Source organism: Balearica regulorum, chromosome 8 (genome assembly GCF_011004875.1).
Source record: "Balearica regulorum gibbericeps isolate bBalReg1 chromosome 8, bBalReg1.pri, whole genome shotgun sequence".
Lineage (NCBI taxonomy): Eukaryota > Metazoa > Chordata > Aves > Gruiformes > Gruidae > Balearica > Balearica regulorum.
In genome coordinates, this window is record NC_046191.1 from 21238071 (window position 1) to 21264821 (window position 26751).

At 38.4% G+C, this 26751-nt stretch overlaps 1 protein-coding gene and 1 long non-coding RNA gene across 3 annotated transcripts in view; one reads left to right on the forward strand and one right to left on the reverse strand.

Moving 5' to 3' along the window:
- On the reverse strand, positions 1-23392 carry LOC142602768 (uncharacterized). The gene is made up of 3 exons (XR_012836561.1): positions 23304-23392; positions 22477-22669; positions 1-183 (listed from the first exon to the last, which is right to left on the reverse strand). It is a non-coding gene; the product is annotated as an uncharacterized LOC142602768 (long non-coding RNA).
- PALMD (palmdelphin) overlaps positions 1-26751 on the forward strand; it is a 55280-nt gene that overhangs the window by 19855 nt on the left and 8674 nt on the right. Inside the window, exons 2-4 of one of the 2 annotated variants that reach the window (XM_010297971.2) lie at positions 6926-6971; positions 12357-12437; positions 17885-18015. In XM_010297971.2, the coding sequence (XP_010296273.2) occupies positions 6926-6971; positions 12357-12437; positions 17885-18015 (258 nt within the window). Of the gene's footprint in view, positions 1-6644; positions 6972-12356; positions 12438-17884; positions 18016-26751 lie in introns of those variants that run through there. The other variant, XM_075760013.1, reaches the window with a different exon arrangement.

Consider the following 26751-nt stretch of genomic DNA (forward strand, 5'->3'; position numbering starts at 1 on the left):
GCTATAAGAAGCAGAAGTGAAATATTTGAATCTTTTGAAAAACATAAGTTGATGACGTACTCTCACAGGCATCCGGATCACTATGCAGCGCAAGCAGCTGAGGCTGAATCGCTGGGCACTCCGCGCAGCAGGCGTCAGCCGTTCAGTCAGAGCCCCCGTGTTATTCAGATGATCTACCCAGCACTGCAAGCAAGCAGGGGACAGCTGAAGTTAACAGTTTGAATGACTGACAAGTTGAGAGTTTTTCTCAAGCACTGCTTCCAAATAACAAACTCCTCTGCAAAAAAAATAGGTCTTCTTCAATGAAGAAAATAGGCCCATATTTGCAACAAGTGTTATCTGCCATAAATGTTCTTATCAGCTCTGCTAACAATAAAGTTTTGCATAATCACATCACGTATTTTTTTCCATTAATACATGGAAAGGCTTACGCAAAACAAATAGTATGTGGGATATTTTCTGCCCACCCACAGTGCAGGATACTGAATATCTGGAAGCACAGGAAGGATTGCCAGAGTCTGAAGTCATCATGTTTTTGAAACAGCGGTTTCAAGTTTCAGATAAATGGCTAAATGTACATGCTTATTATACAGATCAGTATAAGGTCTCTTGCGGTCCCTGGACCATGGTGGTAAGGTAAGCCTGAGGCCTGCAAGGTGGCCGAGTCCACCCAGCAACTCACTGCTGCCAGAAGAGTCTCATTTCCTCCTCTTCTCTTGCTGCTCATCTCCCAGCAAGAATCTCACTCCTCCTTCCTTCATGCTACTGCTCCTCTCCTCTCTCACTGAGCCAGTTCAGCTCACTGGCATAGTGGACACTCATGGACTTGGGGGTTTAGGTTTGGGTTTTTTAAAAATTACTTTCCCAATAGATTAGCAAATTCAATTGCTTCACAGAGTAATCAGAAGATGGAAAGTGGCTGGAAAATGTGGCTGGAAGTGTGGGTGGAGAAAGCAGTAATTCCTCTCTGCTCTGCTGAGAGCTATCAGATAAGGTTCATCCCATCTTGCAGAACACCTGAGCTCCAGAGCTCAGGGTAGACCTTGCTACAGGCACAGGCTAGTTCAGCAGCTTCCCAGGGGAGCAGGGTGAGCACTCTGCCCATGCCTTAGGAGATGGGAATCAATTGATGTAACCGACACAGCTTCCATTCTTCAGCCTCCAAACAAGGGGTTCATTGTTAAGGGAACTTGCTGAATGGCTTCACCACCTCCAGCCTTGTCCCTGCACCCCACCCCAGCAGAAAGACTTTCTCCTAAGGAATTCCTACTTCAGCTCTGCATCCAGACCAAATCATATACTTTAAAGGCTTCCATCAACAGCACTTGTACTTGGAGAAACCACACCTGGCACTAAGCATTCACAAAAATCAGAATATGTCCTGCAGTTTACCTTACTATGGACAGCACCTCACCCCTGGGGGTTTTGTTACTTTCCCCAGGATGTGGCCCTGGTTATGGGGTATTTGGTTTCCCTTAATGAAATGCAATTAAACTACACAACAACTAAAGCTGGTTCTCAGAGCCCTGCTAAAAATTCCCCACACAGTTGGCTGGGTAGGATTTAAAACTCTGCACTATTCTTAGAAGCGTGTATCTGCAGCAGTTGGAAAATGCTGGGTTGCAGGCAATGTGTTCCACAACATGTTTAAGGCTCTGATCCTGCCTATTTTACACTTTGTGAGTTTATTTCAGTTTACACTTAAAAAAATAACAACAAAAACTAAACACAATCCTATCACTTATCTAGGCACCTGAACACATTCTCACATTTAATATCACCACAGTAATTACACTTAAACTATTCACTGAAGTGTGATTTTTAAATCAGAGACAACAGTTTGTTCAAGCTGCTTTGGAAAGCCTCCCACATTCAGAGTTTCATAAAACATTTCCAAAATACACGAGGCCAAGAATTGATGACTGTCTGGGAAAATGAAAAAAGCTGCCAAAAAAATGTTTAACTGATTAAAAAATAATCAATAGACTTTGATAAAGTTCACTCTGTAATTTTAGAAAATAGGGGCAAGATGATTTGTATTTAGCACAATAACATTTATAGGTAGGCTCCACTGTGCATACAGTATACAAACCTACCATGGAAGAGATGGGGGAGCCTGTGCTGCATTCTAAAACTTCTCTATAATATTGAAAGATATCTGACAAGCAGATTTATTATAAAATGTGCTTAAAATAATCAATGTTTTAAAAACAATTGGAGGCAATCACCAACAGCTGTTTCTTTAGTTTGATTTTAAAGACTTCATATATTCATAGATATGAATAGCAACAGGAAGGGAGTTGTACCAACAGAAACATAATAGGTCAAGGCTTTTCCTCCCAGAGATTCAGGCTGTGTGTCTACTCAAACAAGTAAAGAAGGTAGAATTTAGCTTCATAAAACTGAGATACTTGGATATTGTTTTGCTTCAGTGAGAGGACCCAAGAAATTCATTAAGACCAACCTAGTAGGGAATTACTTCTCCAAAATAGACCTTCAAGGCAAAATTTTAATCCCTCCTGAAAGCTGGCAGAGGTTTTGTTATGAACATTCTTTAAGATCCTAAAAATGTACACATTTTCATAATTTCTAATATTGTATAATTTGATGGAGGGACATGGGGCTTTTTTTATATCCCCTCCCCCCCCCCCCCCAATTTATGGCATATCTTTAAGCATACTGGCTAATATAATCTTGACTGTCTAAAGTATAAAAGAAAGCATCTTAAATTTTATTCACCTGATAAGGGTCAGGCAATCCCACATGCTAACTAGGTCATTAGATTGAAGATTTAGCAACCAACAGAAACTGAGAAGCTAGAAAGCCGTAGATGTATGAGCCACAGAAGGAAATCAATATTATTATTTATAATATGAAAGAAATCAGGTTAAAGTAAAACACGTTTAATGCAATAGGTGCTGCTTCTGGCTACTATTCTTTCCCTGGACTTCAAGCCTTTTATTTACTGAGGGCTAAGTTTTCCATTGCTGAGAAGTGTAACTGTCTTAAGCTTTTTAGCCAAAAATATAGCACCACGATGAACCTCAAAAGAGTTCTTCCTAGACAAAAGCTGTTTGCTGCTTATTGTGCAACATTAATGCACTATTGACTGAAACAACTGGAAGTACTTTGCAAACTAATGGTGGAAATGGCCTTCACAACCAACCTTTAAACCTTGTTTATTTTGAGAAATAACGTGCAGCTAAAGACAAAGTCTCTCTAAAACAAAAAGTAGTTTTGGGAGCAACTGCCCGAAGGCTTTTGTTGTCTATTTGCATGCATTTCATCTGGAATAAACAAAAAGTTTTAGATCTTCACATTTCAAATTTCTTGTTGGCTTATTTTTCACCTTTAAAATGCAAAATCTTGGTTCTAACTGCAGAGATCATTTCTCAATCAGCTGAGGCATCCTAGACACCAAACCTTTGGGTCAACTGACAGGACGCTGCAGTAGACATTTTCAATGAAGAACATTCAATAAATTTTATCTCCTCTTCATTCCTCTGCTGTCAGAGATTCAAGGCTACATGCGGATGCATAGTGGCGGTACATTTGCTCACTGTAAGAATAGAAAATTCACTTTGATGTCAAGTTCAAAATGCCCTTTTCCTGTTTCAAACACAGCTACAGAAGGCAGCTCATCATGAAGCAAAATAATCAGACTAGTTAAGATGCACAAAATGGTGATTCATGAACTCAGTAACCACTCTTTCCAGAAGTATAGGCTATATTAACAGTTGAAAACAACCTGATAAACTCCATTACTACAAACTCACTTTTTGAAACAGTGAAAGCTTCTTGCTCCTTACCTTTAATGTTTCTTCTTAGCAGCAATTATTGTTTGCTACTACAATAATCTATAACTCACTGTACATATATTACCTTAGGTTAATGATTTGTTTCAAAAGAAATCCCAGTACAATGAGTAAGAGTAGAACTGAGGATGGTTTTGTCTGTAGAATGTGGCCAGGGACAGTTGTGAAGTGAAGGGATTTCTCCTTGCCAGTACTCAGATTTTGATCCAGAAATGGACAACAGAACTTGCATTTCCAGCTGTGAAAGTGCTTCTGTGGTCCTACCTCTAGATTTTAGTTCAGCAGGCTTCTAAATTTCCACCCATTTTTCTTTAAGACTCCATAATGCAACTGTTTCGTCTTGTGCTTTAGATTCTCATTATTACTCCTACATTAGGTAACCAGCACAAAATGGAAAAGAACAAAGGAAGACGTGAAGCCAAAAAAACCCAACCTGTATGACTCAGGTGATACAACAAACATTTTCTGCATAACTCGGAGAATCTGCTCTACCAAAAGAAAAATACATAGTTGTCAGTTACAGAAACACAGGCTAACAAATTTTTTTTTTTTTTCCTTTCTTTCTTTCTCCCCCCTCCACCCCCCCCCACCTTAAACTTGCAGAATAGGTAGATAGTTTCCTCTGGATATATTTCTGGCAGGAAAAACCTCATTCCAAGAATCCTGCAGACTGACAACACAGTTATTCAGATTCACTGATCTAACCTATAACACCATAGATACTCTTATTGGTGAATCAGGCTTAAGGGGAAGACAAAATGACAGCTGGTCCATTTCTTCTCTTGCACATAAATCCCATTTAGAAAAGGATTAAGATAACTGGAAAATATCCTATTGACTGAACAACAAATCCTGCCTAGCAAGGGGATATATAGGATGTAAACAATTTAAAAATATTTAAAGTGTACTTTAAGTACTTTCTTATAATGGTCACTTAAAAAGGGAAGCAACATTTTAGAAACCATCTTCAGGTTACTTCAAAATCTAGGGGTTTAGACTAGGGAAAGACATGTTTAATATTTTTCTAGTCTGTAAATATATAACATCCACAAGTGAGGTTTTTTAAAGTATATTTAAATAATTTTAGAGCATAAAGTTTGGAAAATATTTTAGATAATAAAATTTCAAAGTTATGCAATCCCATTGATTCTAATTTGAACTTGAAATACCGATCTCATTTCTCCACCTGTTGAGAATGGAACCCCATTTATATCAGAGTACAGATTCTCACCCCAAACAGACTTCCTTATTTCTGATGTTATCATTTGCTGCTTTAAATATTTCTAGACATTTTGAAGTCCACATTCATGATTAAATTGAGATGAACTTCACAGAATGCAAAGACGAAATAAGTTTGGGGTTTTTTTTTCAAAATATAATAAGGGAGGTTATACTAACTTATGAAAGATTAAACAGAAAGACTGTGTCTCTATTGGCTTCTGCAACAAGAATATATTTAATTCAGTGGGGTGGTTGAACATATTCTCAAATCCATAAACTGAACGTATTTAAATTCCCATGTAATCTGTCTCTTGATATACCTCAGTACACTTGCCTTTGAACTTCACATTTGCTTTTATGTGGTAATTTTTTTAATTTCGGGTGCTGAACAAATGAGGCATATATTAATATTTTAAAAAAAAAATCTTCACTTGAGAATAAAACATGGGGTCTTTGCAAGTTTGAACAAAACCTCAGGGTGGATCATAGTATAAACAAAACATTAACATATCCTTAATCCCAGTGTGGAGGGGGGTAGTCTGCTTGTGTATATGGATGAATCATGACATACTAGAAAGGTGGAAATTGAAATTAAATATTGATTCATATTGAATTATGAGGATGTAACTTCACCATCAGGTGTTCAATTCTCAAACACCTTAGAATTTGCCACCAAGATTCAGGTCACTGTACTGACATGCAAAGTAAAACCCCTCACCAAATCCTGCTGAGTTTAGTCATCTCAGTGAATTAGCAGGAAAAAACCAAAACACGCTGACTGACTCTCCTGTCGGCGTCCTTACTTAAGTTACATGATACCAAGGGTCACAAAGGGATTCCAGATTCACACTACATCTTTATGCTGTTTGAATTCAGCTTTATCTCACTTTAGAATTTTTTCCACAACTGGATTTTACTAGAGACAGTGCCACTTGTTTTGCAAATTTCCTAACATTGATTTTGGAAGGATGACTCCCACTCTTGTAACCGGAAAGGTCAAAATGTACGACATCTCTTGAGGAGCATAACGCTGTTTTCAGCAGAAATCTACAGCAAAAAAAACCCCTTCAAGTCAGCTGAATGGAAATCCAGCATGAGAGCCGCTGGCATTTTAGACTCGTCTTGGTAATGCTGAAATGATGATCCTGAAATCCTTACTTAGACAAAGCTTCCCCTGAGTCCTAGATAGCTGACCAGTAATTGCACAGATTAACACTTGCATTCAATGACAGACCTGATTGCTTAAAGTTTATTTTACTTTAGGTTAGCAGTTCTAAAGCATTCTTCCAGCTACGAATACAGCTTCTCTAAAAATTTCATCTAGGAAACTAAAACTGCCATCTCAAAAAAACCCATGCCATCTACAGGACTAATATTGCAACAGTTTAAAACGCACAGGTGAAATAAGTTTCATAAGAAATAGGAATACTTACTAAGTTTAAAATATCTGTTTATCACCAGAAGAATACACAAAGGGAAGAAAGAGGAATAGGAAAATAATAAAAGTTTACTTCTACCATGGTCCTGAAAAATTCTGGTTTGGGCATTTAACAGTTAAAGCAGCAGTGGCATGCTAACTGAGCACATTAAAACAAAGAGTTGGCAGCTTCTGAAGGAAAAGGGCTTGTGCTCCACTGTTCCAACTTGTCAGTCAGCTCATGCCAGCGCTCTCCACGTCTGCCTCTTCTACACACCCTCATTACATGTGTCTGTCTGGGCCGATCTGCTCATCTGTTCGGGGACTCTCCTGACAAGTCAAAAATTCTGCCTTTTCGCTGCTCAGGAATTGGATCAAATCACCTCTGCCTTTTTTGTAGCCCCACCAGGAGGCTTTCTGCTTATGGTCTCACTCTATTTTCCTTCACTACTTGTTTGTTTTTGATTTCTAGAATGGAGGAAACTGAATTGCTGAAAGAAAGATTCCAGGCTATAACAGTAAGTGCTTATAGTTATAACTTGCTATTAAAAACAAAAAACCAAAGGCTTAGAAGTAGTATTGTATTAATGAGCTACTGTGTGCTTTCTGAAGAATGATTTATCCCAGGACAGAAAAAGAAAGAGACTTATGTCTGCTTGATATTGTTATTTTTTAATTCTGGTTTATAAGCTATTGCTTTAAAGACATTAAATTTACCTGTACTGACTTTATTATGGGTTGTATTGCACTTTCAAATTAAATTCAAAGCAGTGAAAGTATGTGTGCAAATCACTACTGGACAGTCTAAAATGCATATTACTATCATCACAACTGAATGTTTGCCTGAAGGACAGCAGGTCAAAAGGCAGCTAGAGAATTCCAGAACAAATAGATAATTTTCCCGTTTCACAGCAAAACAGAGAGATGAAAGATTTTTAGTTGTGCATTGTAGAATCAAATACAGTTTCTGATTTATTAATGATCAAAATAAATATTTCTATCTGAACAGTAAAAAAGGACAAGCTTGGATTAAGCAAAGCCCTACCTGTCAGTTTTCAGAGGGGAGGGGAGGGGAAAGAAAAAAAAAAAGACTTCATAAAGTTTATGCTGAAGACATCAGAAAACATTTTCAGTTTCTCTTCTAAAGGGACATTTGATTCAAAAGATTTATTGTGTTTTAAAGAAAGCACTGAGTTATTTTTTAAAGATCTATAACCTGATGTAACGAAAACGTCTGAATCCAAATTCTCATCTGATTTGATTCCACTGAAACCTACTCAATCTCAAAAGATTTAAACTGAAACAAAATTTGGCCCTTTGGGATGAAAGCTGCAGAAGGATCACTCACAGGCAATCTTTAAAAATAAATAATGGGAACAAAGGTATGTTTCACACACTTAGCATGACAGATTAGTTGTGAGAACACTACTGGTTGAATAAATGGTGGGCAGAATTAAAAATACCTTATTGGAACCAAATTAAACATGAGAAGACATTACTGGAAAGCTACAGGAGTTGAATAGGTTGGGGTTTAATTATGACACTTGATAAAAGCCAACAAGCCCATTTATCCTATTTACTTGAGACCTGACTTAAGCCCACAATAAGGTAATACGAAATGTTTTAGAGGGTGTAGAGTATATTTGTTTCTCTAACTGTCATGGTGTTTGAACCAGACTCATAACCTGGACTTTGTCTCTAGTGTATGGGCTCAAAAGATAAGAAATATTTTGGCGCTGCAGAGGAGTCCGGGCCTTGCTATGTTTTATACTTCCTGGTACCTGGCAGGAGGAACGGGGCAGTACGCTTGTCCAATGAGGACTCTTATGAACGTCCTAGGGTTAGCGTCCTCTGGCTGCATCTTTGCCTCCAGACAAATACTGGAGAAGTATTTTAAGAAACTGTGACAGCTTCCAGCTTCTTGCATTACAGGAAATAGGTAATCATATTTGGGTTCTGGCCATGACTTCATTTATGACGCTTTCTGTGTAAAGGAACTATTTGCTCTCTACTTTCATCAATTGAGAGCATTTAATTAAAACACTCAGTGTGTTTGTTATACTGCACTGCAGAAATGAAGGAGGCTAAATAAGGTAAAGTTATCATCAGGTTTAAGAATCTGCAATATGAGTTGTCTAAGAAAACAAACACATTACAATTGCGAGTGACTCAGTGGCTCTGGGAAGGTTTGTCCCAAGCAACATACCTAGGAATTTCAAGAGCTACCTACAAGATATATGTTGTAAAGGATCTAACAGAGGACAGCAAGGTGCACTCAGGTGCTCAGAGCAGTAAACAACTACACTTGCACTAAAACCCAATTGGCTTCTGTTGTTGGTGCCTGGCTCCTTTACAGCATCTGGTGCTCTCAGAGCCACTATGGGTTTTCAAATTCTTTTTCGTATCTTCTCTATATAGCAAAGCAAAAGGGAAGACCCTGTTATTATGATAATGTTTTGATGCTCCCATGGCTCTGAAGAGGAACTGGTTTTCTCTGTTATATAGCTTCCACCTGCTGCTGGTATACATAGAATAGAATAAGTAAAAAATAAGATGCATCCATTTTGTTAGAGAGACTGTCATATCTTAAAATACAAAAACTTTAGTGTTTGCTGTGGTAAACATGTTGAGAGAAAACAGTCAAAGAGGAACCTTAGGCTTAATCCTTTGTCATCAAATCTTCCATTCTATGGGAAAACAAAAGTGACAGAAGATTTGAATTACGATTAAAGATTTGAATTATTTCTGCAATCTTGTGCCATCAGACTAAAGTGTCCATACCTCTCGATAAGACCACTCAATAGCCAAGCATTACATCTGGAAAATTACATGAAAACAAAAATACTTCAGCTAAAACATTAGCTGCTCCATAGGCCTTGATAGTACTCGGCATCTGCCATGGGAGCAAGCAGACCAACACTGGCACCACTGTGGAATGCTGACACAAACTAACGGACTTGGCACATAGGGTACATCGCAAGACACTGCTCTGTAAATGCATTTCCCTTCCTTTCAGATAAATCCAATTTAGAACACAATTCTTTTCTAGGCTCAAGAGTCAGGAAAGATTCCTATATGTTTCAGTAAAAGTAAAATTAGGACCAAGGCTCAAGTCTCACCTTGCACTGATGCACAATAGAGAGGAAGGGAAGAAGGTGTTCTTTCACAAAAAGCAAATCTTGCTTACATTAACAAGAGCATAGTAAGAGAGGATTAGAGGACTTCTGCCAGCAACCCGATTATCTACAGGGGCAAAGCATGAAGTTTAGTAGAAGCATGGATCTGTTAACTATCTAGGAATAAAGACTTATTCCATTACATGTATAGTCAAAACTTTGTACGGCAAGACATGATTTGAAGACAAAGCATAGCAGAATACACTGTAGGAAGTGCCCTAACAGGTTTTGACAATTATTCTGACAACACAAGGTTCAAAATGGTTCCTCATATGTCTTCCTTGAATTTAGCTTCTGGCATTAGACCTTCAGCTTGCTTTGACTAGATATATAAAAGACAATCTACTTCAACCTATTTAATCTGGATAATTGTATAATGGATGTTTATTACCAACCAGTGAAATGAAAACATTCTAGAACACCAAGGGATACAAGTAGAAAACTTTAAGAGAAAAAAAAAACAGGGTACAAAAGAAACCTCTCTAGACCTCTAACAAGAGAAACAGGCAAAATTTTCATTACTGAATAAGTTCCTTATTACACAGTTAATTTAAAATGTAGTTATTTGTGCCTTTACACTTATTTGTTTCTGCACAGTATTTTTGTGTACCACTTCTCATTTCAGACTGCCCAAAGTCTTAGTGCACATCTCCACCGGTAGGAAAATATTTAAATTTACTTAGAATATTTTTAATAGTATAATCTAAGTAAAAGTTCATTTTCTCGTTAAGAACCTTATCTAGAACTTCAGTAAAGAAAAAAAGCAGTTTCCTCAAAATTGTAACAATCTGTAAACGCAAGCTCTTCTTGCACTTTGCTCATCTAATGATGGGTTATTTAAAGGCCATTTATACAATGAGATCAGGAAATTATTTCTTCCTAATTAAGGAAAGGTGTGAAGGTCAAAGACCAGATGTTATGTCTCCAAAGTCAGGACTGGCTGAGTAAAATCCAGCATAGCACCTCTTGGATAAAGTCTTTAAAAAGGGACATTGCAGAAAAATTACATTGTAGTGATCCTAAATCAGTAGCTTTGTTAACTGTATTAAAGAGCATAGGCAAAACTCAAAACCATTACAGAGATGAAGGTAGTATGTATCTTGAGACAAGATTCCTACCTGCTCGGTGTATTAAAGAGGCAGACTAACACCATCCAGGAAAAACTGTAAAGCACAGATAGTGTTTATAGATGGCTACCGCACTTTACAGACTGCAAGAGAGAAGACGTCACTGACACTCATTCACCTCTAACCCCCAGCATGCCATCAGTTGTGCTTGGCCAGCCTGTAGTCCTGCCCTCAATCTCCACAAGGCTAGGTGGTTGTTTCTATTTCTTATCCTTCAAGAAAGCGTCCGTATAGCCTGTGGCCCCACTGCTAATTTCTAATAACAGCAAAGCGATTCAGCCAAGCACACTATGGCTTTTCCTGTTTCCAAATCCCAGGTCCTAGGGAAACCGTGGAGAACAACTCCCAGTCTTATGCCCAGCAATTCCTTCTTACTGACTTTCTACACTCCTTACATGCAGCTCAGGTGAGCTGAAATGGCAAGTCTCTTCTTATGTTTGTGAAGAACTTAACTCCTGAAAACATACTTGTCTGAAAACAGACTGTTAAAACATACCTATTGGTAATCTGTTCCAACTGAAAGGAAAAGGGGGTTAGCCTCCGATCAGCAAACACATCTGCACAGGACAACAGATTATTAAATTTACTTGCCTAAATCATACTGAGAAACAAGTGCAATAGTTTCCATGTCCAAGAACAGGATTTTATAGTATTAAGGCTGACAAAGAGAATAGACTATTAATGCTGCTTGTAAGAGTTAGCTTCCTTTGGCATGATTTCCTTCCCACTGGCTGCTGAGGACACAAAATACTAAATCAACGTTTGGCTTCATATAGAAGAGCAACAAGGATACTCCACCTGACAGCAGCTTTATGAAGACACAGGAAGATCAAGTGTTGCCAGCATTCAGAGACTGTTCACCCATTTCCTTTTTTCTATAATCCGGAGCAAAAAGGATGAAGGTGGCATTATGCTAGATCAGTACTACTTGAGGTTTTTCCTTCTAAAGTTCAGCAGCCATAAAAACAGCCTTTGCAGAGACAATTTTTTTTTTTTAAGAACATATATGAAGCATACTACATTTCTCTGTGTCCATCTTCACCACTATGACTAGTGAAATAAATTTCTATGCCTTTATTTATTCCTGTTTATTTCAGCTATTAGCCACAAGATACATAAGCTCAGTGCTGGATTCACCAACAGCCTATTTCATTTAGTGATGTATCACAGCTGCACAGCGTAGACTCTGCAAACTCTTTGCTCTCCTAAATGATGTGTGGGCTGCCTTAGGAATTTTGGTCAGGACCCATTTCTAATCTCATTTTGTACGTACAATTATGCTCAAATGTTATTTCTTCCTATTTTCTCCCCCCTACCCTTCCCAACAGTAAATTATTTTTAATTTGGATCATCCCTGCTTTGTGGTCGTTAACATGTTTAAATGTACGTCAGAGAAAGAGTAACAGAAACCGTACCTGCATAGGACAGACAAGCTGTTGCTGCTAGAATTACGCACTGCTTGAGCATCATATAAGCTTTAAAATAAGGCTTTATTTGCATGGATTGAGTTCACCCTACTGAACAGCACTTAAACAAATTTTTCTCTTTTAGCCACAAGTAATTTCTCTAAACACAGTTTTGTTGTTCTCTGAATTTGTAGGACAAAAGAAAACTGCAAGAAGAAATTGCACAGAAACGTCTAAAAGTTGAAGAGGAAAAAATGAAGCACCAACATTTAAAGGTAAGTAAAGTGTTGGATTTATGTAACTAAAGATAGCCACAAGTCATTCAGCATGAATAAAGGTTTTGGATTTTGGAATGCAAATCTTCATGCATTTAAGTCATGCTTTTACTGTCAAATTTTCACAGCTTTTTGGAGTCTTGCCAGGACTCCATTTGACTTTAATAAGCATCACCCTTTGAAAAAAATTACACTCAGGAGCTAATGTTATTTGATCACTTTCATAGCATAAAATGAGATCATAACTAGGAATAACTCACAGCTGAAAATTAAGCCTCACATTTCAGACTGGGTGTGTTCACTTAATTCCTCTGAAGCAAGCTCACTTGGTACAGGGTGCAAAACAATCATGAGGTCTTATTGCACTTTTTTCTGGAAAAAGCAGCCTATTTTTATTTGGCTGTAGCCTTTTGTCAGCTTGTTTAATAACACCCGTAAAATAATACCATTTCTTTGTTGGTTTTTTTTTTTTTTTAAAAAAGCATAAATGCTGCAAATATTGTCCTGAAATATGGCCTGATAGACTCATGATTACTAACAAACCCAAAGATCCACCTCAGTAGACATTTGAAATTGCAGCCATTTCTGCCCAACACCACCATTCTTTAAATGTCTGTTGCACTTTGGCAGTACATGTCAGTTATGGAGATGAGAAAATCCATGCTTCTAGAAATATGCAAAACTTGGTATTCTATATACCCTTTTAATTAAGTGAGAGGATAAACAGTAAGATATGTTGAATGCAATAGCAAGAGCATGGCACATCTCCTTGAGCAAATGTGGGAGAATTATCTTTAAGACAGATGACTCTTCAAAATAGACATCTGATCCTGGGTTTCATCCACCCTCTTCTTTTGTGTCAAGCCAAAAGAACGAAAAGTTATGATAAACTAGTTCACTGGGCCAGGCAAGCCAACACAGACATCACCCATGCTTAGGTTTTATTAGAAGGTAGTGACAATAAGGACAGGCTTGACCAATTTTGTAATGTCTTGCCTAAAATAGAGAGGAATATCTGTTCCAAGTCCTGTAACTAATGAGCAGCAAATGTGACTGTCTTCCTCTGTCTCAATACACGGCTACATGGAGTACTGCGATTTATCTTTCAAGTTTCCATGCCTATAAATTCAGAACGACTCTTTTGCCCTTCTTTTAAGGAGGATAAACTGATCTGTACTAGACAGCCAGCTAATCCTCACTACTGCTGTGTGCAGACAGAGTCCTAGGGCAGTTGCCTTACAGTTTTAGTACATGCCTTCAGCTAAGATTAATAGGTACCACTGAGTTAAAAAGATAAGGAAAAAACCCACCTTACACTTATTCTGAAGATGATTTATGGAATTTTACAGAAGCTAAAACACTCCTGGAAAAATATTTCTGAAATGCTGTTGCTTTGGAAGAGGACAGAAGATGTGATTTTTTTGCCTGTTCTATGAAAGAATCATGCAGATATCATACAGAAAAGTTTTTAAATTAAAATCAGTCATATTGCATATCAGGCAAATCAAGGATCTGTAGAGGAAATTATTCACTTGGCAAAAAGGGATCAAGCATACATTTAAATATATATATGTATGTATAGTGTATAAATGCATACATATCGTTAGCTATTTGGAAGACAGAAAGTGGAGACTACTTTTTCCAACTGAGTACTAAGACAGGCACCTAATATCAGACACAACATTACTCTATGAACATCCTCTACTCAATGCCCTAAAAGCCTTTAATGAACATTTATGCTTCAGACTAATTCAGGTATTTCGATGGTGTCAAACAAGAATCTAGTGCAGAAAATCATTTCAAAACAGATTTAGACTTCCAAAATGTATAGGCACTTCTGAAAGTTTTATTGAGGGTTCGTTTTCCTACAAGTCAAGTTGATTTCATTCATCTATACTCCTACCAGTTATGTATGGTGAAATCTAGAGCTCTATGACCTATTCAACATAACTTGCACCTGTCCCTTAGGAAACTATTGCAGGTTAGTAAATCTCACTGTCATATAGATGTTCCTGTTAGCTGGATATCACTATCCTGTTCCTTGTTTTGTCCTTCATTCGTATTTATAGCCCTTAGAAGGTTGTTTTGCATGTGCATGTTTGGGGTTTTTTTAAAATTTCTTTTTTGTAAATCAAAATCTCTGCTTTGGCTTCATAGTGACTTAGTTTGCTGTCCCCAAGCTAAACTTCTTTCTAGTAAGGAGACAGATGAGGTATCACAACAGGTCTCAGTTGTCTGGTAGAACCATACTGGAGACAGAATATTTATTCCCTACACGTGCACTTCTACCACCTGAAGCAGAGGACATGCAAGCAAATACAGATACCTGCGTGGATAGGGCTTCATGGAACTGCAAGGGGTAATGGGGACTGCTAGTGAGAAAAATTCCATCCTCAAGTAATTCTAGATGCACCAGCAACTAATTCTTCCTCCTACATGGAATCCTTCTCACTGAGGCAACAAGTGGAAGGACCAGAGTTGCTTGAAAAGTGTAGGTCAGCACTGATTTGCATGTACTTTCCAAGAGCTTTTCTAGTTTAGCTTATTAAGTTTTTGTTTCTGACATGCCTGAACTCCATTAGTGTTACGTTGTAGGTGCTGGTCACACACCTTCTTATTCCAGGAGTTAACAGTGTTGAACTACATCCTCTGTGAAAACTGCAAAAATGATTTATGCCTCCCCTAACATGCCACAAGGTGAGCTGCTATACCATTGGGAGATCAAGACCCACAAACTCAAAACACCTGTGCCTTCCAGGATAGGCTGAATCTTTCAGTGTTAGTCTAACCTTGTTAAGGATTACAGTGGACTTATTCCTAGAGCACGCATAGGGCAGAATTCACAAAATTTGCCGTATACTGTCACAGTACTCCTGATGTGACCATAAACTTATAAAAGAAAGTGACTGCTTTCCAGCACTCTGGCCATTACCAGGGTCTTATCACATTACAGTGTGTAAGTATCCCTTTCTCTTAATGCAAAATGAAAGTGCATTCATATAAGTGCTATAACACATGCACAGCCTAGTACCGAGCTAGAGATGCTTTACAGTGGAAGGAAATGCTAGACAGCAGGAAGAACCCAACAGCCCCAAAGCAGCTGCTCCTGCACTGGCTTGTGCCAATGCCTCAGTGGAGCAGCCTTGAAATGGTCTGTTGTTCAAAGGCTGTTTCCAAACTACGCAATGTGTCATTCTTTCAAAAATGGCTAGTTAAATTAAAAAGATTACATGGCATTTAGTTAGGAGCAGCAGCAAACTATTCTAGGAAAAAGCAAAAAGTATCACTATTATGTTATGCCTATATTTAGGGAGTTTGTTTTCTTGGGCCTAACCCTATAGGTACATGAAGCTTTTGTTGATTTCAATAGGTGTTATCAGTTTGAGGTCTACAGTGCCAGCCCTGCTGTAATTCTCACAGGAATTACAGAATCATTTTTTGAGAAAACAGCGTTAGACTAATTCAGTTCCAGCCAGGATTAAAAATCTCACTTTTCTAAGAGGCCTACTTATCATTAAAATCTGAACAGCTTGATTGAAAGAGAATTAATAACTGTTCCCTCCAACTTGAGAAAAAAAAAAAACAGTATTTTGTGGTTAAAAAAGGGTTGTACCAACACCAGACTATATGCATGTACCAGATCAGGTAAAATCATTCTATAAAATCTGCATTTATTTCATTTGAGCCTAAGACACAACTGCCAGGAAGTGCTGCCAATTGCTTCTACAGCCAGAGTCAAGGTTCAGAACAGTCTTGAGCAGCTCTTGTTCCCCACACATTTCCCAGGATCCAATGCTGAGAGAGAGAATACTGTCCCACAGGGCAAAGGCAACTGCAAACATTGCTCCTATGTTCAAAAACAACCTCCAAAAAAAATATTGTGGAGTGCCACAGAATTCCCCACAAGCCTGTTTTAGCCACGGTTTCTATCACGTCATGTATGTCACACATCAAGCAAGTTGAAAATTGCATTTAACTGCAATCAAGTCCTACATGCATCCTCCTCCATCAGTTGAGCCTCAGTAATAACTTCGTGTAGAGTATACAGTAAACAGAAAATCGTAGGAAGCAACAGTTTAAGTGACTCAGCACACAGGATGCTGACAGGGACTCCAACAGGCACTGTGAGCAGCACTATGGTTAATACAGCCTTCTCATCAGGGCTGAGCATAGATCTGCCTCAAAGCAACAGTAGTCAAAATCCAATTTAATCTTCATCCACATCTTACAAGTAATGAAACTATACAGGGGAAAAAAAATAAAATACTAGCATAGAAGTCAGACAGCTCAAGAAATCTAAATTACAAATGGAAAATTCATGGTTAATTAAAAACCTTACATGCATGCTTTTTTTTCCCCTGTTGAAAGAGTTTTTCTAAGGAGCTCTGATTCCCAGTTCTTCCCCAAGGCAGCAACTGGATTTATTTTCCTGAGTTAGACTGAAGGGAGTGAAAAGACCACAAGAGAGTTTGCATGGTTTACAACCTCTAGGCTGCAAATATGAACTTATCTCCATGAATATTTTTTTCCCCATCAGGAATAGAGAGCTCTGGTGACTTTCACATGCCACCTTTCATATTGTAAAGCAGCTATAGGAAACAATCAGTGCATACAGCCATGTTTTTCAAAATTTGAAGACACAGCTGAGAGATGCACTCACCTGTACACATGCAATATACCCATTTATAAGCCACTACTGTACAGAAAGAACTCCACAGGCACTAAACAGGTCAGGACCTCAATACATAAACCCTGGATTTCCCCTACAACAGCAGTTCTAAATACACACATCTGCTGAAACACTAACCAGACATCAGTAACCCACACTCCACCCTTCCAGTCCTGCTCTTACCCCACACATCCTCACTAGATGAAATGCAAGTTCACTACCATAATTACGCAAGTTTCTTGTAAATTCCAGAGACAGCATTGCTTCACTTACTAGAGATCTCTTCCTCCTATACAATCTTATGTATAGAAACTTTTCACCTTTTATACCCCCTCCCCGAATTTGTGCAATGCCATGACCCCAGAAATTCAGGCTATTGAAATAAAACTATAGCACTTCTGACTGGGGTTTTTTTGCATGAGTCTGTAGTATGTACGGTTTCATACAACTGTTTTGCTTTATTGAGGACAAACACACCACTGGATCCACTTATAAATATTAACCTGTTACAGGTAGCAACTGAAATCCTCTAGGAATTTGTTGGGTAGACTAATAAAATGGGACATTGACTTAAAACCAAACTTATTAAGAACAATCTCAAAACACAAATGTTTTGTAATATTTCCCTTTCAGTGGCACTTACCGCTATCAGGTTGCCTTATGCTAGATACAACACAAGAATGTGGATCGCTTCTATGGTATCTAGACAAATACAGTAAATGATTGAATAGCCTAACTTTTAAAGTACACTTACTTGTCTGTATTTTTCCCCTATCAGAAAAAGGCCCTGCGAGAAAAATGGCTTTTGGATGGCCTAAGTTCTCTTACTCCAAAAGAGCAAGAAGAAATGCAAAAGCAGAATCGGGAGGACCAACAACGGACTCATGAGCTGGAACAAGACATTTTCAGGTAGGGTAGTAACCCTGCCCTTCTGTCTGAGTTAAAATTGTCCCTGCTTAAAAGTCCTGCCTTATTTCATAAAAGATTAAAATGTCAGCAAGGGCTAAACTTACACAGAGTAAAGCAATCTTTGTTATATCTTCTGCTCAGCTAAAATTAGCTAATATACAGTGCAAGCTTCCATACTCTGAATTTTATGAAACTGCACAATAAATATCTTACAGAGTATGTGTTTCTTTAGTTCCAGCTACCCCTTTCATGCTATACTCAATAGATGTAAGCCCCAGTATATGAGTTTTGCTCTGAAGTAGCAATTGTTGAATCAGAAATTCAAAACAACACTAAACAGCTATAAAAGTTCTTCAGTTCCACTAGGTCCTGCACAGCCTTTAGTACCTGACTTCTACCATAACACAGCACTTCAGAAAGTACAAGCTGCCTAGCCCCTTTGGTATCACTTGCCTTATTTCTGCTTATCTTCCATGCTGTTTTGTCCTCAATTTATTCCCAGAAGCCTGTTATAGCAAAAGACTTTTTCTACCTTTTGTTAGATGTTCCTACAAATCTCATTGCCTAGTGCCTCCCTACCACATATGGCGAACATCAAACTGCTTACAGTCTCGCATACTACTCCTTTATTTACTATGGATGTGATTCTAGGTGCTTATTAGCTGCTGTTAGCCTTTCCCAAATAGAACAGGGCTCCGTACACATCAGCTCCTTCTCTGGGTCCAGGTATACTGACTGGTACTACCCATTAACACCCACATCCTGTTTCTTTAGATTCTGGAAATTTTCATCATCCTTTTTTGAGGCTTCTTCCTCTATTTCAGTTCAATAGCATCTCCCTCCATACTCTCCTCTTCGTTCACTGTCATCCTACACACACTCTTTTGGTAAAGTTGTCACCCAGATTAGCTCCTCCAGTTACCTCCCACCCACTTCCCTCCTTACTCCATCTCTCTGACACAAACGATAATTCTCTTGGCTGACAGGCGGCAGCCTAGTGCTAGTTTGTCCTATAATTATGCTGACTTCTTGGTTGAAAGCACTTTGTTCAATAGAACAGCTTTTCGCACGCCTCTGGAATTCTTTGTTGCAGTGGTAGGAGGTAGACAGTGTGCTCTAAAAACATCCCAGCAGGTTGTGATTATGAAGATATGCAAGAGGGGTCCCTATGACAGTGTGATCACCAGGAAAGAGCCGAGCGGGGAAGGACTGGCTTTGGAGCAACAGGGAAGTTGCACTGAGCAAGTAGCTCCCCACCAACCTGTGGGAAGTTCAGGTCTTCTCCAAGCACTGGGAAGATAGACTGGATTTTCAAAGTCCTGTTGACTTTGAGTAAGAGGTGGAGGTTTAACTGAGATCATCTTTATGCCTTAAGAAATTTGGTGATGGGAGATCTTTACAACTACTCCTGTCCTATCCCTCAGAAAACTTGGAATGCAGGCTGAGGACTTAAAACCCTTCCTACAATAGTAGTTCAGAGATTTCAGCAAATAGGGTTGATTATTCACATATGTAATGTCATTTCAATGTCTCTCAGAATCCTGGGTTTGTAACTCCAGTTGTTAAGTCTTTTGATACTGTTTTTGTAATTATTGACCTGAATTTGTCATCAGCTCAGTGACCTTAATTTTTATTTCCTCAGAGACCAAAACTGAACGCACATAGTAAGCTTTACTTGTCTGAATATAGACATATAAACTTTTTTTACAATGACTAGAATTTATCTTTGTTACAAATACTAAGACAGTAATCTAACCAACTGGAGCATCAAACCTGAAACACTCCTTTAATTCATGTAGGTCAATTAGCATCAGAGGAATAATCCTTCTACTTTAATTCTAGATTGGATCCAAAAGTTGACAAAGGGTTATAAATTTTAACATTTATCTGAATTAGAAGCTTCTAGGTCTTAAAAGGTGCCCATAGGCATTTAAAGGAAGATTTCTAAATGCTTTTGTGCTTTAAGGAAGGAGAAATGAAAATGCCAAGCCCATCATTTTTCCCCGATTACTTTCTTAAATCAGAACATGGATCCTGGAGTAACATCTCAGCCCATCTCTTTCATAATTACAAGGACTAAATGCAGATACACTGTGAATGGGAAGACTACACATTTAGTGCTGCATCATGTAGCCAAGAGCACACGTTACACCAAACAAGGCAGAGGTTCCTCAGCTCGTACACTTGATGTGTGCCTGAGCCTGTAACAGCCTAACTATAGATACGTACCTGTTACCGTCCTGCTAGAAGTTTTGCCAGAGACTTGGTTAACATCCAGCATGTGCAAAAATATCCATTTTAGAATTCCTTTCTAATAAATCTAAGTGGGATATAGGAATGACAGGTTTGGTTTGTTGTGTTGGTTTTGATCGAAGGTTTTTTGGTTGTTTTTTGGGGTGTTTTACATAGTTTCTATTTATACCCCTGCATTTAGAAGAAATGTATTAGGTATGAATTCTCTTCCTACATAGTTCCAGATTCAGTTAATTATAAGCACAAGTAATATTTGTACATCTAGATGGCTAATATTCTGACCATAAACCAGCAATTTAAATGCTTATGAAAATTAAATGAAATAAGTTTACTTGCAACTGTAAGCACTACAGTGGAAAAAGCTATAATAAATGTTTGATTGTAGTTGCTGGACTTTCTGCTCTTCTTAAAAATATTATTCTTTTTCCAAGAATATGAGGCTATTTTACTACACTTGCTTAACGGAACCTGTATATGATTCCTCTTATATTTTTATATATGCCACTCTTTCATGGCAATTGATTTTTTTTTTCCATGGTGAATTAAGTATTTCCACACTCATTTATGGTTAATACCAGTGTTACCAAACGGTTTTGCCACCTGTGACATTGTCCTGGGAAGCTCCACCAAATTGCTTCCTCCTTAAAATGATTCCTACTTCCTGACATACATCTGAAATATTTCAAATTTATTTGTAACAAAATAAATCAGACAAAATACATCAGCATAAAATGCAAAGATTAACTGACAAAAAAGTTAACACAAAATGACACACTGTCTTCACTCTTACGATAACTTCACAGGTATAATGCATCCTAGAAATGAAAGTCAGGACAGAAATGCTCCTAATTACATTCCTGAGGCACGCTGAATTAAGAGGACTTAACTGACCATTCCTGAAGTTCTAAAGACAGTTTAGAGGTTTATAAGGCCTTGATATCAAAAGAAATATTTTCATTACTGACATACTTAGGCTCATAACCAAACAATCTACACACCTCAAAGTCTTTGGCAGCTTCAATCTTCACAATACACAGAGGACCCAGACAAGGACATTTGATTTTACAGATGAAGAACGGAGGCAGAAGAACATATCTAGAATCATGTAGAAACTTCCTTCTGAACTAGCAGTTTAAGCAAATTTATTCACATCAAGCATCTTTTGCTATAAATTATACTTCCTACCATTCCTCAATAGCTGTCTATAGAAGGCCTCTAGAAAAACATCCAGATATCATTACACTTTGTTTAGACATATCCAGCCCACTTTCAAATAAGCCAACAGCAATACAGAAACCTAGTAATAAAGAGTTCAGTATGAAAAAATCCACTAAAAAGCACAAAATATGCACCATACAGTACTTGCACAGTGCTTTTGCTCTGACTACATATATGTGAAGTCATACACCTTTGACCTGCCCTGTAAATCAAAGATTGCTAAACTGACACTGTAGACACATGTCATGCAGTAGCAGTAAGATATATTATTGAAAAGCTCAGCAGAATTCTTTCTTTGGGTCATCTAATTATTAAACATCACTTGATTCAGATTCTGTCCACTCTGATTATTCTGCGTAGGTTTTATCATCAGTTAAAAAATCTGAATCACTTTAAAGATTTTTTGAATAGCCTTAGACCAGTCTTTGTTTCTTTCTGCTGAGAGGACAACCACAACTGCAGGCAGATTATTTCTAGTAGTGGCATGGGCCTTTCCATCACCCTCCTAAATGGTACCTCTGTTTTGAAACATTCTGTACTTGAGTGTCGAATAGAGCTAGTGTCTGCTATCAGTTCAGATTTGAGCATTTTTTGATAAAAGGGAGAGTTCCATTCTTTGTATCAACAACAAAACAGTGAATAGTGAGTGGCCTGAACCACCTTGCAGACAAATAGCTCTGGTTACAGACAAAAACCAGCATTTACATTATCTGTCCTATTCACCTTCTTTACACATTAGAGGTTACAGTGAGCCAAGTGAGCGTGCCCTTGCTCAGGATACAAGCTGAATGAAGAATTAGTGGTCCTATTTTCTCATTTAATTTTCAGCAAATAGCACTCATTCTTGATGGAATTAGTTGCTAAACAACATACTTAAAAATGCACAAACAACATCACAGTTTACTAAGGTCTGTTCAATGGTTTGAATGTGATACATGAAGGCATGCTAAGGCTCGATGGACTCCAGAGCTGCTAAAGCATTTGACTCACCTCAAAACGTGTGAGGACTCACTAAATCGCCTTTTCTTCTCAGGCTGGTATTCTCTGGGGTGGTATCCTCCTATCTGCTTTTCATTCTTAAGCCGTTTATTTTTCTTCTGGAGTGGCAGCAGTGCAACCCCAGCAGATTAGCTGGTGGCCAGCAGCAGTCAGGTATACTCTGAAGAATTTCTTAATTCAGCTACTACTTTGGCAGAGAAACCTCTAATTTAGCATCTCATCTTCTAAGGTTCCTTCTTGACATGCATCTGAAATGCTTCATATCGTTGAAAGATAGTTTCTTACAATTACTAAGGTAGCTGCTCGATCCTTTCAAGACAAATACAAACTGTGATGTAATTTCATAAAAGTGTCATTGATTTAGACGTTTCTAAACATTTAAACACACCAGAAAGATTCTGGCCTAACTTTTCAATTGCATGAAATCAAAAGGACTTTGGTTTCTTTGAAGTATACAGATTGCATCTTTTATAAGTTTCCTTTCAACAAATTCCAGCATGCACACTCAGAATATCCTCTGAAAATGAACCATAAAATTTATGTTTATATGCAAGTACGAGTGCAAAAGATATTAAGATCTAGATGCAATTCCCATTATGCAGGTATGAGAATTTTTCCCTAACCCCACTGAGCACTGAATCAGTCCTCTTAATTACCACATAAAGTGGGTGTTGGTATAGGTGAGAGCATAAACGAACTTAAATAATATTTTTCTTGATCTCCCAGATAAGTTTATTATATTTGATTTATTTGTGTGTGTTTTCTCTGTATCTCTCCCTTCTCCTCACCTCCCCCCCCCCCTTTTTTTTTTTTAATACCTTTCCAGGAGTTTTCCTCCTCTTCTTCCACTCCTGTATAGGAGTGTTTAGAGTCCAGACTGAAATAAACCCATAGTAAAGGTTAATTATTCTTCAGTTCATTATGCTTCTGTGAGCTTTTAATGAATAATTTTCACCTCATGATAATATTGCAATCAAGTCTCATGTAAAAATACATTTCAATATATTAAACAAATACTATTCTGTAAGAAGTGCAGAAATACAGTACATGGTCATTGCATTATTTTCTTTTATGGTCCTCCAAGAATATTCATCCCCTGCATTATAAAATTTTTAAAAATTTTAGCACTATAATCAGTACCTTTGAGCAGGGGCCTAAGGACATCTTGCAGAGCTCAGGTCCAAAGTGTTATCTGCTTTTAAATATATATTTTTTTTTTTTTAGCTTTTACTTTCATCCTGAATGCATTTTTCTTCACATCTCAGTTCTCAGGTCTGTGATACCTTTGTGTTTCAAAAAAGAGGATATTCTCAGAGAAAAGCCCACACAATACCCTATTATTGTAGCTCTACAAATCTGAGTTTAAATAGGGCAAGAGCCACAGTGTTAATTCAGACTCCTCAAGCAGTCACACAGAAGGAGATAAATAATGCTTCTTTGCCAGCCTGCATTCAACTTTTCTGGTTCATTTACTTTAAAGGGACAACAGGTTTCTATTATTAATGTTGACTTTGGTGTAATATTGTGGATCCTAGCACATACTAAAGAATAAGTCAAAACATAAACCAATTTTTGCTATCAGGGTTATAAGACTATCATTACTCTATTTGTAACTTTGACTCAGATCACCTAGTTGTAATTCTATTCTGACTGATTGCAGCAACTAGTGATATCAGTTGCAGTTGCCTTAAGTCTACAGGTATCAATTTCTGACATGGATTCAAAAATAATGGAAGATATATTTCACTCAAATATAGAAGGTTTATAAAATTTGCTTTTGTTTTTTCCTTTAAGTTAAAAAAGTTCTTCCAAAAATGATCCCAAAAAGAAAAGGTAGATGAACCAGAGACTGAAGCTATATGACACTCACCTACAACATGAGAAATCCAGTTCAAGTCCCAGTTCAGAGTTAAATCTGGACTTGATTCTAGGTCTTCATGGACAAGTGACTTCCCAACTACTAGGCTAATGAGGCAAATTTTATCTAAAACCCAACAAATTAATAAAAGGCTCATAGGTTGAGATAAGGGCAGGAGAGATCACTCGCCAATTACCATCACTGGCAAAACAGACTCAGCTTGGGAAAATTAATCTATTACCAATCAAATCAGAGTCAAGTAATGAGAAATAAAACCAAATCTTAAAAACACCTTCCCCTCACCCCTCTCTTCTTGGGCTCAACTTTACTCCTGAATTCTCTACCTCCTCCCCCCCAGCAGTGCAAGGGGACAGGGAATGGGGGTTGTGGTCAGTTCATCGCACATTGTGTCTGCTGCTCCTTCCTCCTCAGGGGGAGGAATCCTCACACTCTTCCCCTGCTCCAGCATAGGGTTCCTCTCACAGGTGAGAGTCCTCCACCAACTTCTCCAACATGAGTCCTTCCCATGGGCTGCAGTTCTTCACAAACCACTCCTGCGTGTGTCCCTTCCACAGGGTACAGTCCTTCAGGAGCAGACTGCTCCAGCGTGGATCCCCCACGGGGTCACAAGTCCTGCCAGCAAACCTGCTCTGGCGTGGGCTCCTCTGTCCTCAAGGCCCCTGCCAGGAGCCTGCTCCAGCATGGGCTTCCCACGGAGTCACAGCCTCCTTTGGGTGCATCCGCCTGCTCCAGCATGGGGTCCTCCACGGGCTGCAGGTGGAAGTTTGCTTCACCATCATCCTCCATGGGCTGCAGGGGGACACCCTGCGTCACCACGGTCTTTTCCACAAGCTGCAGGGGAATCTCTGCTCTGACACCTGGAGCGCTTCCTCCCCTTCCTTGACTGACCTTGTTTATAGATTTTTCTCTCACATATTCTCACTCCTTTCTTCTGACTGCTGTTCTGTAGCAATTTTTTCCCCCCTTCTTAACTATGTTATCCCAGAGGTGCTACCACCATCACTGATGGACTCAAGCCTTGGCCAGCAGTGGGTCCATCTTGGAGCCAGCTGGCATTGGCTCTAATCAGACATGGAGGAGGCTTCTGGCATCTCCTCACGGAAGCCACCCCAGTAGCCAACTTTGCCACAAAAACCAAATACAACCGGGCATAGTTTTCTCCCTCTCTCACATACATAGAGATTAGATAATTTATCCCAGACCTTTCTGTCTAGAAGTGTTTCATCAAACATCTTAATGCTAAGAAAATAAAACCTCTAATTAGGGAAAAGATGCCTTAAACATTGTACTCAGCTTTAACATGCAAAAAACATATAACATAGATCTAACATATAACAAATAGAGAGGGAAAGGGAGCTGTGACTCCTTTTAAATAATGTACAAACCTACAGCAGAAGTCAATAGCCCAGAAGAAATTTTGACTGATAAGCTTCGATCTCCCTTATTATATAATGATAAAGTTTAAGAAACTTGTTAGCCAATCGGCCAAGTCTTAACTGGCAAGATACTTCTTGTTTGCACTGCTAAATCTGACAGACATAAGTCAATTGCGGAATATCCTGCTGTCTTAAAGAATATCCAAAGTTAGTATATTCAGTATTTGTAAGAGGTAGGCTTATAGTCTTTGTAAAACAAAGCTCTCACTGATTAGACTTGGGTACAATCAAGGTTCCTCCTCTAACAGACAAACCTTTAACAATTGTTTCTTTATGTTGGAAATCTCAGCTAATTGCAATCTTAGAAAATGATTGCTATTAGCACCTGATGCAACATGTATCACACTTATGTGAACTACCCAGTTTTCTCTTGCAAATTCTTTGGCAATACTTGTGAGGATATTACTTGAGCAAATACTGCAAACATTAACCTTCCCAGTTGCTCATCCTAGGTGCGTTGAACCAGAGGGTCTTACACAACCGCTGTTCTGCTGGAAAGGAATGCTTTCCAGAAACAAGATTTCAGCACTTTTCGTAGAGAATTAAGTACTCAAAATGCTGATCAGTGACTAAGAAGGACACATGTATGTCTGTAAAAGCCTTAGTACACAGCCCGAAAGAGGAGCCCTTAAAACTCACCAGTATTTTTAAATCTGCAGCTACACAAGCTGTGATCTAGTCTATCAGGAACACTACAATAACACCCACCCCACATCAGCAATATCTTGCGTTTTTAATCAAGACTTTTTTCCCCTAAAGAATCAAGCTTCAGGCTGTCAGTTAAGCACTGTTACATCTGTTTTACCAAAGCAAAGAATTTTGAAATCCCAGAATCCACATTCACACATGAAAAAAACATGGATAACTGTCTTGGCATCTCGGAGTCAAACACACACACCTCCATCCTGAGTGTCTGTAAATTCTTCATTCTGAATCCTGGACAGACTGGAA